Source organism: Elaeis guineensis, chromosome 6 (genome assembly GCF_000442705.2).
Source record: "Elaeis guineensis isolate ETL-2024a chromosome 6, EG11, whole genome shotgun sequence".
In the NCBI taxonomy this organism is placed as follows: domain Eukaryota; kingdom Viridiplantae; phylum Streptophyta; class Magnoliopsida; order Arecales; family Arecaceae; genus Elaeis; species Elaeis guineensis.
In genome coordinates this window covers 19930392-19942840 of record NC_025998.2, presented here as the reverse complement: position 1 = coordinate 19942840, position 12449 = coordinate 19930392, and the positions used below count along the sequence as shown (strand labels likewise).

The window sequence follows — 12449 nt, the reverse complement described above, 5'->3', positions numbered from 1 at the left end:
ACACCTTCACTGAAATTTACCAAAAAAAGAGAAAAAAAAAAAATCCCACTGAAAGAGAACCAAAATACAATGTCCTACATCTGCTGATTGTTCTCGGACAACTATAAAGTTCAGCTGTGGCTGGGAACATGTATAACTTCGTTTTGGCATATAATAAATTTGGAGTAACCAGCTCAATGACATCAACTTGCATCATATATCTCTGTATTATATTTTATTAAAATATATAGGGTTTGATTTGACTACACTTAAATGAAGCTTTACAAAGATTTAATTAGATTAAGATTAGATGATGAAGACTCTTTATCCATGATCTGAACTATTAAATATAATTTATTATTTTAAATTATTTATATATAATAAATCTTTAAAAAGACTTCAAATCTATATTAATCATCTAATTTAAATTACTCAAAAAAATATATAATATTTTATATTATTTAAAATATTTATTTTTTTATTACTGATACATAAGTCAAAAGTCTCCGAATTATATGATTTATGATATATAAATAATTTAGAGATGATAGGTTGTATCCAATAATTTGAATCATCGATACAATATTCTTATCATACAATATAAATCTAATCGAATCTGAATAAAGATCTACTCAAATGGAGCCAAATAAAACTAATATAAACTTAGCTGGGTGCCTAGATATAATTTAAACCTAGCTAGGTGCATCATATGATCAGAATATTATTATTTACTATTATAGTTAAATCCTTTCATATTTTTAAATGCATATGACTTGGATATTATTAATTATTATTATAGTTTCTTTTATATATTTAAATTATTATTTTATATTACAGCTTGCTGATTCTCTGTTGTTGAATGCGGTTCATGCCGTACTAGCCAAATTCTCAATATTCTATTGCTGCATCGAGGCTCTTACTCCATGTATGCTTTAGGTGGAGGATCAAGAAGGAAAAATGGTTTAGACTGTGGTACAAACAATGCAATATATGAGCTTTGCACCAACCCCCAAACCAAATCAAAAAAAAAAAAAAAAAAAAAAAAAAAAAGAAAAAAAAGCAATGCACATATGAGAGATTTAGACTCCTCATCTGTTCTGCCATCACTGCTAATAATGACCTCAACCGTTTCTCTTTTGCCACATTATTTGGAGACACTCACCAGGATAAGGATAACAGTGGGACATGTGCCCCCTAGTTTCTTATAGAACAGTTTGGAAGGGGTTTGAGTTGTCTTTTACGTACAAGAATGATTGATCTTGTTTTACAATATCAACCGTCGGATCATATCTCATACAAATCTCAAAAAATACTTCACATAACTTCATCATCCATCCATGCGGCTATTGTGGGATCCAACGGTTGATGCCATGAACGGAGATAAATCGTTCTTTCACGTAAAACATACAACTCCAACTCATTCCGGGTTGGGTCAAGTGAGGCCACATGTTTCTTTTTGATACTTTAGTGAAATGGGCCCACATTAACTCAAATCGTCCTAAGCAATCAAAAACTCGTCTCGCCCTAGTTTGGAACATTCCAAAGAGTTCGTGCTACCCGTGACGCGTCTTGTCGTCAATTTCACTTTACTCTTGCTAACCTGCGCTTCTTGTTTTCGTTCTTCCACCTGTCCACTCGAAATTCGTATCATAGTGCAGGTTTCCCGTCCGTGCCTCTCACCTCATCATCTTTCCCCACCCTTTCCTTTTTGTTTCCCATTCTTTATCACCTCCGGTCCTTTCTGGACTCGTTAGATAGCGTCAGGGTTTGTGGTTTCGAAGTTCTAAAATAATAGAAGGAGGAGGAAGAGAAGGCGCGATGAGATGGGAGGGAGTGGACGAGGAGCTCGCCAAGATGGTCTGTGAGGCGAACCTCGATCAGGCCTCGGAACGGCGGAGGATCCGCGAGGCCTTCAAGGATGTGCAGCTCGGCATCGATCATTGCTTGTTTAAGGTATTGCATGCTCTGTTCCTTTCTGCTTCAAAGCCAGTCTTTTTTTTTTTTTTGTTTTTCTTCTTCCTTTTTTGAGATTTCATTCATATTTCGTTTATTGCGTGCCTGCCGATTTGTGTTTTATACCAATATACATGTAGTCAAGGTTTTAAGTCGTAGCAGGATGGGGGGCGTCCTGGCCGTCCTGCCCGTTCATGTGAGAAAATTGGACCGAGAGGAGGTTGGGACTCCAAAACCTATCCATGTGGAGAAAGAAGAAGTAAAATAAATGAAGGAAAAATGAAGAAAGGATGAGGAACAAAGAAGAAAAAGAAAACAAAGAAAGGAAGGGAGAAGAAAAAAATGAAAGGAAAGAAAGAAGGAAGAAAGAGAAAGAAGAAGAAAAAGAAAAAAGAAGCAAAAGAAGTGATAAGAAAAGCAAAGGAGAGGAAAAACGAAAAAAAAAGAAGGTAATGAAAAAGGGAGGAAAAAAAAAAAAAAAAAAAGGAAGAAATGAAAGAAAGAAGAAAAAAGAAAAAAAGAAAGACAAACATGAAAGGAAAGGAAAGAAGAAGAGAAGGAAGATGAAGGGTACCCATGGGACTGCCGACTGAAACCACCATTGGCACAAAGCAAGATAGTGGGGTGTTGTAGTGTAGAAGGGAGGGCATTATTAGTCCCATATTGATTGTAAGTCAAGGAAGACTCTGACTTGTATAGGAAGAAACTATTTTTTTCACATGAGATACTTTTTGAAAGATAAAACTATAAGGTCCATAAGCTAGAACGGACAATACCTCACATGCTGAGCCATAAGCCCTTGGCCGCAATATGGGGCATCTCGTTTTATAGAGAAACCAGGACATCCGTGTCCCATAGGACTTAAAACCTTGCTTGTAGTCATTTGATATTATCAATTTTGTTTTATGGATTGATGTTGAATCATTCAAAGCTAGCAATAGTATTAATGTATTGGGTGAAGGTTTTATTTGTTGATGATGCTTCAGCTGTTAGACCAGGATCCAATGACTAAGAATATACAAATATCAGCTCATGAAGGACATCAGGTTCTTAACAAATCTCTTAAACAGATCTCTAGTGAACAACTCTCACTTATAATGTGTGGTCCAAGATTATTTGAATCAAAATTTGATTTTGAAAGAGGTTACAACTATAATTGAGCTGAGTTTGATTATTCCTATTTTGCTCAAGCTCAGCTCAGATACACCAATTACTTACGTGCTTCGGGGCAACGTCATTTACTTGCATAACTTCGCTGATGCACCTTTTTTTTTCCTTCATGGCTTTAAGGTTTTATTGCTTATATGAAAGATAGCAATTTTTTTATAAAAAGAACATTGATTTTACCAATACTGCCTAATCTGAAATTTTCATGGGGTTATTTTACTGGTTCATTAATGAAACTAACAATATTTCTTCGTGTTATTTTTCATAGGCACAATATTCTGGAATAAAATCGAAGGAGGTAACAACTTTTGAGCATGATGCCATTTCTTCTATCATTTTCTTTCACTGGTTCAATATTATTGGTCATAAATGCTAGTGACAACTCCATTTCCTTACTGTTGTCATTTTCTGAGATATGAATATATGCAATCCATCATCTATTTAATGCACAGGTAATGATTACTCTACAGCATTTTTTTTTGAAGGAAGAACTTGAACACATTCATTAATTAGGAATAGAACTATGCTACTATGCTAAAAGCATGCTGACCATGCTCTTTGGATAGTTTATGGGTAAATGCTAATGTAGTTAAAAGGAATGCATGCTTTTTTGAAGAGAGGCCACTTCACCCTTTTTCCTAGTTTCTTTTCAAGAGTTCATCCTTTGTTTTACTATATAAGAAGTTTCATGTGGCAATATTACTTTCATCATGGGTGTTTGACATTATGACTAATGGTTGCATTCTTTGCAGTATACAGAATAGGATGCTTTATATTTTTATTTTGAAGGTGGATCGTGATTTAGTATCTTATACACAGGTGTATGAGGTGAATTCTAGAGGTGTTGAAATTTTCACGAAAAGTTGGCTTCCAGAGAATTTGCCAATAAAGGCATTGGTTTGTTTTTGTCATGGCTACGCAGATACTTGTACATTTTTCTTTGAGGGTATTTAGTGCTCCGTACAAACTCGTGGTCATGAATTTGTTTCAATTTTCGAAGTACTCGATGAAGACTTTCAGACTTGTGACTTATGAAGATAATGTACTTGCTTTGCATAGGTATAGCCAGGAAATTAGCATCATCTGGATATGGTATTTTTGCATTGGACTACCCTGGATTTGGTCTTTCAGAAGGACTTCATGGATATATTCCCAGCTTTGATACTCTTGTTGATGATGTAGTTGAGCATTTCTCCAAAATCAAAGGTAGGATACTGTCTTTATGATTTTCTTCATAGACCGAAATGTCTGGTAATGAATGAACTAGTTGACTAAAAAATATTAAGTTAATTTCAAAACAATAGATGTTAAAAGAAATAATGTCATCTCAAAAGCTATGAGTATGAAGATTTGTGGACTATATCACATGCAATAGTAATTGAATAGTAGTTGGTGATGATTGTATATTATCTAATCTACATATAATGAATTTTACAAGAGAAACAATTTTATGCTTAAGGATTTAGATACATTCTCTTAAGAGGTCATTTATATGGCATATGCTAGAATTTCAAACAATACTAAGTCAGTTGATCATGTTTTATTCAATTTTTTCGTTGATGTGAATAAAGAAGTTGACCAGTTGATAACTTTATACCAATCGTGTATTCATAGATTTTTTTTTTAAAAAAAAAACCTCTATATAGGTATATTTGTATTATTAAATCAAACCATTCTAGACAAAATAAATAGATTAGATAACTTAAACGTAAACAGGGAAAGAAATTAGGTCCTACTGATCACAAGCATGAAAAACAAGACAACTTCCTTAACTTACATCAAGTTGACAATTTTTTTATGGTTATAGACAGATTTGTTTTGGAGATGAGAGGAATAACTTTTGTGCCATTTGGATCTAAAAATGGTTATATTCGTGTGTTCTTTGATCTATGTTCAGCTGTGTCATATGGCTCCACTAGAAATTGATATGCAACATGACATGGTGGTAGTTATGAAATTGATACCTTATGATATAAGATATATTTGATATTGATGAATGATTCATATTAAGTGACACATTATGTTAGGCACCAGTACTTATGAATGTATATTTTTATATCAAACATAAGATTTAAGCAAGGTTCATAAAACCAGTATTGGTGACCATACCACTCAGGGACCGTGTCGATGCAGCACTATACTGTGCCATACTGACACATGGTGTGCAGCGCCATGCCTGCACCTCCAGGCTTCATCCGAAGGGGAGACCTGGGGGAGGGAGGGAGGGGAGAGAAGGGCAAACATACTTCCAACCTCTGATCTGCAATCTTTGGCTCCTTATTCATGACCTTCGGCCCGCAATCTGCAACCTTTATCCCCTGATCTGTGACTTCTGGCTTCTGATCAATGTGATATGCGATCTTTTAGTGTCCTGTGATATGTGAGTTGCAAGAGGCAAGGAGGATCAGTGATAGGGGAGGACATTAAAAGAACTGGTTCAATTAGGCTTTGGAACTGCCTATGATAGATTGAAACTAGGAAGAACCTAAAGATTCAGCTCTGTTTGTGGTAGTTTTGAGCTAGGACTGAATTGGGAGGCCAAACCATCCTGGTTCCTGGCTGGTTTGTTTCAGTACACTTTGCACCTCTCGATTCAAGATAGTTCAACAGACCTTGTTTCAAGCATTGGAATGAATGTAGTTCATATTGAAAATCAGCTCAATATGTAGACTAATGTAAGGTTAACTTCTCAGATACAACAAATTCTGATGCTGAAAAGAGTTAATTGCTTCATATTCATCATACATACTATGATACCAATATCTCTTACACCCTTAATGACTTAAATTATTAACTAAGATTTGGCCCAGTCGAGATTGTGTGCACAAATAATTGATATAGAATTTTTTTAGTCCCTAGATAGGAAGTATTAGAAGACTCATGATGGTAAAAAATCAATTGATAGACAAAACAATTACATCCAAATGAGAGTATGTGGTTTCTTAGCCAATTTAAACAAACTCCTCATCTAGGTGGATTTAACATATCATACTCTGAGAATTGCTAGAGTTCTATAAAGAAAAGATACATGAGCTGCTATCTTATACCTTTTTCACCTAAGAGGTTCCAAAAGGAAGTGACCATACATTTACTGCTATAGGCTTCTAAGACAAAATATTTTATGTTTAAGATAGATTACCACTGAGCTTGCTTAGATTACAAGTGATTGTGAGGAGCTTATTTCTATTCATATTACTATTTACTGAGGGTCTCACATGATGGATATCATCCTTCTAATCCAAGAAATTTCCTGAAGATCTCACTTGAATAGAGAACCAAGAAACCTATATATATTGGTCTATGGAATGCAGAAATCTTGCTTGTGATGATGGGTGATTGAAGTGAATTGGCAAAAACACCTTTTGCCTTTTCCGTCCATGTCTCACATGTTTAATAGAAAAGATGGCAAGGAGACATCCTATCTATATTTTCACACCAAAAACAGAGTACCTTATATGACCACTGGAGATGGTGATTGGCTGGGTGTCGGTGAAGTCAACATTTTCCAGATCTGGTAGTCCATGACATATGTTATTGCGTCATGTCATATTTGTACAGGATATGTTTGTCTCTACCAAAAAGATTCTTCAATTTTTTGAGGAAAAAAGGTGCTTCAATTATAAGAGGAATCTAACAAGATCTAATATTTCTGCTATAGCTCAATTAGAGATGCATAGGGAAAAATGAGATATACAACTCCTTTCTGTACTCAATGGTTCAGTACCAATTAAATTCTTTCCATATGATTGGACTCTAGGAGATCTCACCAGCAGACATGGCCACCTTGTGTAAAAATGTTAGGATTAAAAGAAGAACATGAAGTTGCTTTTCCTCAGGTAAAGTGGGGATAATTATGACCGTGATTATAAACATTTAAATGCAATCCTTTTCTAACTTTGCATGTTGTTGGTTGGCGAGAGATATATGGGCCAAATTGAAGAGTGACTGGATTTCATAGCTTGATAGAATTGAATGGTTTTGTATTGCAGAACCATCCTGAACTGTCCAATTCGGAGCATACCAAACTATGTCGGGCAATCTAAACAAGAAATTGGCAGAGGGGGAGAGGGAGAAGGAAAGAGGAAAAGAGGGGGGGGGGGGCGAAGGGGAGAGAGAGAGGGCCTTTGGAGGCCGTCGGGATGTCATGCTGCTATTGAGCTTGCTAGAAAGTTAGAGGGGCTCCACCCTCCTCCCGATTGAAATAGGGACTTTGGCTCTTATTTTGTTTTATTTTTTTTAATATTTTATGATTTTCAGGTGAAGTCAACAATGTTGTTGCTGACTTCACTTAAGTGAAGTTGGCATAAGAGCCAAAATTCCTACTTTGATCGAAAGAAGGGAGCCTCTCCAGCTTTTTAGCAGGCTCAACAGTGGCGCGATGGCCTCAACGGCCCTCTGGCAGCCTCTGGAGGCCCTCTCTCCCTCTACCTCTCCTGCCCTCCTCCTTTCTCTTTTCTCCTTTCTTCTAGTCTCCCTCCACCCTCTCTGCTATATTGGTTTGGATTTGATACAGAACGGCACGGGAGCATACCGAACCGTGCCATCAGCCAAATGGTCTAGGCCCTAGTACCGGTATAGTGAACCTTGATTGGGAGAGTATCATGTAATTATCCTAAAAGTGAAGGCCCTTTGGAAAAGGTGGATTAATTATTGTTTCTTGGGATGTGGATAGAGATTCTTAGCCCTTGCATGTTATTTTTGATATTGGAGAATTTGCAGAATTCGAAATGGCAATGGCACTAGCCTATATTTTGATCCTAGGCTCAAAAACTTGGTTTTGGCATTGTCCATACCAAATGAATTTCTTTAGTAGTTTCAGTGATTTCAATGGTTTTCGGCAGTTAGAAAACCATACAAACATCCTGAAAAATCATTTAAAATTAGGGAAAAAAAGAGAAAATAAAATAAGCCAAGAAAATAAACTAGAGAACATTTTCTTTAAGCATGTTCTAGTCTTGGACCCCTGGAGGTTCATTTCAGCAGTTCAGTTTGCAGCAGTGACAAAGAAAAAATAAATTCTTTTAACAATGGAATATTAACATAAAAAGAATCATGCTTATATGTAATATATTGTTTTTCTTAGGATGGCAATATTACATATGCAGTTTAAATGTATATGAGATTTGAGCTCTGTATTAGCTGAGGTTTGGTAGAAGAACAACTTTTCCTAGAACCTAACTTTATTATATCTGCATATCTACTTAAAATTTGTAAAATCCAAGGTCAATATAGAGGAAATGATCCCAACAAATTTAGATATGAAGAAGAATGAAAGATTACCATAAATAGCCATATACACAATAAGTTTGGCTCCCTATATTAGTTTAAGTTCAATCTCTAAAGTATATCTGTTCTGGACAAAACCAGAACATTTCAGTCAAGCTTTCCTAGTTTTGGGTGAAACTGTACTTCGATTTATGCCCATCTAGGTGTGAATGGTGGACAATGGAGTTGGTTAGCTATGCGGAGGGATGTGGTTTCTCTTAAGTTTCTTTTTACATAAATGATGGAAAAAGAATTTGCTTTTCCATCTCTATCTACCTTGATGCAGAACTTGGAATGGTGTTAGAATGATTACTCACAAGAAAAGTTAATCATGGTTTCAGTCTTTGGATTCCAAGAGCTGATGACTTATTTACCATTTACTTGGTTTGCTAATTAGTATTCTACTTGAGCACTTAAGAACAGTTACTATTGAACTTGGGATGGTTTTTCAGTTCATGGGCATATCTTCCACAATGGATTCTAGAGAACATGCATGATTCCTAGCCAAATTTCCAGTTACTGTAAACATGATAATCATACAAAATTGTGATGTTTGACAGCTTGAAGGAGCTGATTGTTAGGTATCACTGCTCTATAGCAATGTAACCCACTTTAACACATATCCATGTCTTGTAGGGTCACCTAGGAATAAAATGGAGCTCTCTTCAAAATATTTTTAAGATAGGATGCACAAGCTATACACCTCTTAGGATATTTTAGCATTCTAGATTAATCAGGTCTTGTGACACCTCTAAATAACAAGTCAAGACAGCAAAGCTTGGCACATTTTGAGTTCTACAAAGTGCAAATGGGAGCAAAAGCAATTCTTATTATCAAATAAGAAAGCAGGTACTCTAGAAAGTTTAAGAACCAGGAACTTCTGAAAAACATTCATGCAAATTACTTAGCCCAAAAAGCTCATCTCATTGGCTTTCAGGGAACTATGATTCTTTTCCCAACTTATATTTTACCTAAATAATCGCATTAAAGCTTACATAATGGTTTCAAACACGTTAAATAAAATATCCATATCACACCCATGCCAGTTAAGTACGAGATTGTTCAGGATCCTCATTCTTCGTGCTGTGCCATTTTTGAGATGCTCTTTTGGGATTGGCTGTTTCGTTTTGGATGCCCTCACTTGTACTTAAATAGTTGTTAGTATTACGTTCCATGGCTGTCAGTTGTCTGACATGTAAATAAGTAGTTATCAATATTAATATTGTATAAGTTTACCTAGTGTGCTGACTATCGCATGCAGAAAATCCCGAGTACCGTGGCCTTCCGAGCTTCCTGTTTGGGGAATCCATGGGTGGAGCAGTTGCTTTGAAGGTGCATTTCAAACAGCCACATGTGTGGGATGGTGCAATTTTAGTTGCACCCATGTGTAAGGTGATTATTATGTCTAAGCATTGCGTGGATCTTTAACTATTATAATCTATGCATTATAGTAACTGAAGTTAGTTTTAGTAGATAGCAGATGATATGGTTCCACCTTGGCCTGTGGTGCAATTCCTGATTGGCATGTCTAAATTTCTTCCAAAAGAGAAGCTGGTTCCTCAAAAAGATTTAGCAGAATTGGCATTCAAAGATCCCAAGAAAAGGGAGCAGGTTTGTTTGATTGTCTTGCATTTCCACATATGAGCTTGGATTTCATAAGATAGAACTGGATCTAGGCCACCTTGTTGTAAAGTAGAAGCAGTGTTTCATTCTGCAGCATTCTATTGGTGAATGTGCTGATGAAACATGTGACTGGAACATTCCTGTTATTATATGCACACTGCTAATGCTGTTTTGAGAAGATGTTTGCTTCACTTATGTTTCCTACAAATTTAACTAATCAACAATGCATGGATTTTTTTGTTAATGTTGGATGCAGACTCGTTACAATGTTATTTCTTACAAAGACAAACCACGCTTGAGGACAGCAGTCGAATTGCTGAGAACCAGCCAAGAGATAGAACGCCGATTGAAAGAAGTACAAAATAAACCCATTATTTCCAGTTTAGTTATCAAATTTAGTAGTTAATGTACTTTTTCTGATTAATTTTTTAATTAATAATGAGAACATGATTTTTTCCAGGCATTGGAACTATGACATACATATTAGACTTATGAGGAGAAATGCATGGTTGTTTGTTATGTTTTAACAGTTTCTAACAAAGATGTATCGTTAGAAAATGATGAAATTGTCGAGCATTATGATGCTTGTGTTTGTATCTTTAAAGATATTATTGAACACTAGTTCTTCCTTCATTTTTTCCCCAGGTTTCTCTACCACTACTAATTCTACATGGTGAAGCTGATATCGTAACAGATCCTTCTGTCAGTAAGGCTTTGTATGAGAATGCATGTAGCTCAGACAAGAAGCTACACCTTTACAAAGATGCATGCCATTCCCTTCTTGAAGGCGAGATGGATGAGATGATATTTCAAGTCTTTGATGACATCATTCTTTGGCTAGATGAACACAGTGTTAGACAAGCATCTTGATGATTAACTTTCCTATTATTTGTCCTCTATAATAACCACCAATTATCTGTCTATTGAATAAGGTGTACTAATTCTTCAGAAGAATAAAATGCCTATGCTAAAGTTGCAGTCTATTTTTTTGTCAAAGCGGTTATCTGAACCACAATTGTTGTTGAACTCATGCAAAAAATTGAACTAATGAGCTTTTCTGAGCAAAGCTTCTGGACAAAATCATAGTGACTCCTCTTAGCTCAGCACCTGGACTTGATTGTTGGCTAACTCATCTCCAGAAGCCCTAAACCTGAGTAGTTATAGTGTGGGGTGGTTTCTATGAAAAAGGGAAAAAGAACCCATGTTAGACTCAACAAGCTCCTCAAACTTCAACTGTTTGATGCTATGTTTAAGCAATATATTAATTCCAACACAAACATAATTCTTGGGTAATTCATCTCCATCTCCCCTTAAAAGACGGATCAAATTATGTTGCACCATATAATGGGATTTATATTATTGAGTTACACATATCCTGAAATAATTGTGAATCGAAATTCTAAACGTCTTACAAGGGTCTAATGTTCGAAGGACTCTTCCAAGTTTAAATTTGAGATATTAAAATATATTTTACTTACAATAATAACTGGGTTCTAATTTTTGAGAATTTGCAACTGTGAATATGCTGCCTACCGGTAACCACTGGAGACCGTCTTGTACCAGCTGGCGAGGCTCAACTGAACTAAAAAAGCCTCTTGTTAGTTTTGCCAGGTTATCTAACAGCTGATTTTCTTCTCTAAGCACACTCTGGTAACAACACACGTGTGCTTCTCCAAGCATTGCGTTTGAAGGGCCAAGAACATTTTTTCAAGGCCAGAAATTTTTTTGGATGATTTTAAAGTGCTTAATTAAAATTTTGAAACAACCTTTTGGTTTCTCCAAAAGCTGAAAAAGGTTTGTCAGGATATGGAGCTTGTATGCATTGAAAAACTGCAAACCTAAGTTCAAGTCTCGACAATGAAAACTTTTTAAAATATAATTTCAAATACTTTTTATTAGTATAAGCATTTAAGTTGATGTATCTTATGCTGTATTCATACATTTGAGAATTTTGAATTTATCTATTACATCATTAAGATTAAGATATAAAAATACTTTATAAATTAACAATTTTTATGATAACAGTTTTGTTAGGACGATATAACAATAGTATAACATAATAAAATAATATTTTATTATACTTATTATATAATATTATTTTGTATTACATCATAATTATATTATACCATTATTAGTAAAATTCCATTAATAACAATATCATATTATTATATTATAATAATATTATCATAATATAATAATATTACAAAATAGTATTCTATTTTATATTACCTATAAAACTTCATTACTTATTACATCATCTAGATTAAAATATTAAATAAATAATTTATAAATTATGAATACTTTATATTAGCTTTTTTTAAATAGTACTGATGGTTAGATAAGTGAAAGCACAATGCAACACCTATCATTGCTACCAAACAACTGATAGCTTTTTATTAAATGCTTTACCAGTAAACACTCTACAAACAAAAGCCCTACCATACATAGCAACATTTAACATG

At 35.0% G+C, this 12449-nt stretch overlaps 1 protein-coding gene across 2 annotated transcripts; it reads left to right on the top strand.

Moving 5' to 3' along the window:
* Nucleotides 1-1605: 1605 nt before the first annotated feature.
* Nucleotides 1606-10970, top strand: LOC105034149 (caffeoylshikimate esterase). 2 transcript variants are annotated; one of them, XM_010909196.4, is made up of 8 exons: nucleotides 1611-1932; nucleotides 3368-3397; nucleotides 3919-4045; nucleotides 4159-4305; nucleotides 9626-9756; nucleotides 9838-9975; nucleotides 10244-10342; nucleotides 10633-10970. In XM_010909196.4, the coding sequence occupies exons 1-8, from the start codon at nucleotides 1798-1800 to the stop codon at nucleotides 10855-10857; spliced, it is 1032 nt and encodes a 343-aa protein (XP_010907498.2). In that variant the 5' UTR covers nucleotides 1611-1797; the 3' UTR covers nucleotides 10858-10970. The 2 variants fall into 2 exon arrangements, with proteins under 2 accessions (XP_010907499.2, XP_010907498.2); XM_010909197.4 differs by lacking the exon at nucleotides 3368-3397 and having other exon boundaries at nucleotides 1606-1932.
* The last annotated feature ends 1479 nt before the right edge of the window (nucleotides 10971-12449 follow it).

Bases quoted from the DNA above. Each gene is read 5' to 3' on its own strand.
- LOC105034149 (XM_010909196.4), top strand. From the start codon at position 1,798: ATGAGATGGGAGGGAGTGGACGAGGAGCTCGCCAAGATGGTCTGTGAG. The intron at 3,398-3,918 runs GTAACAACTTTT...TCTTATACACAG, and splicing joins CTGGAATAAAATCGAAGGAG to GTGTATGAGGTGAATTCTAG. The intron at 4,046-4,158 runs GTATTTAGTGCT...TGCTTTGCATAG, and splicing joins TTGTACATTTTTCTTTGAGG to GTATAGCCAGGAAATTAGCA.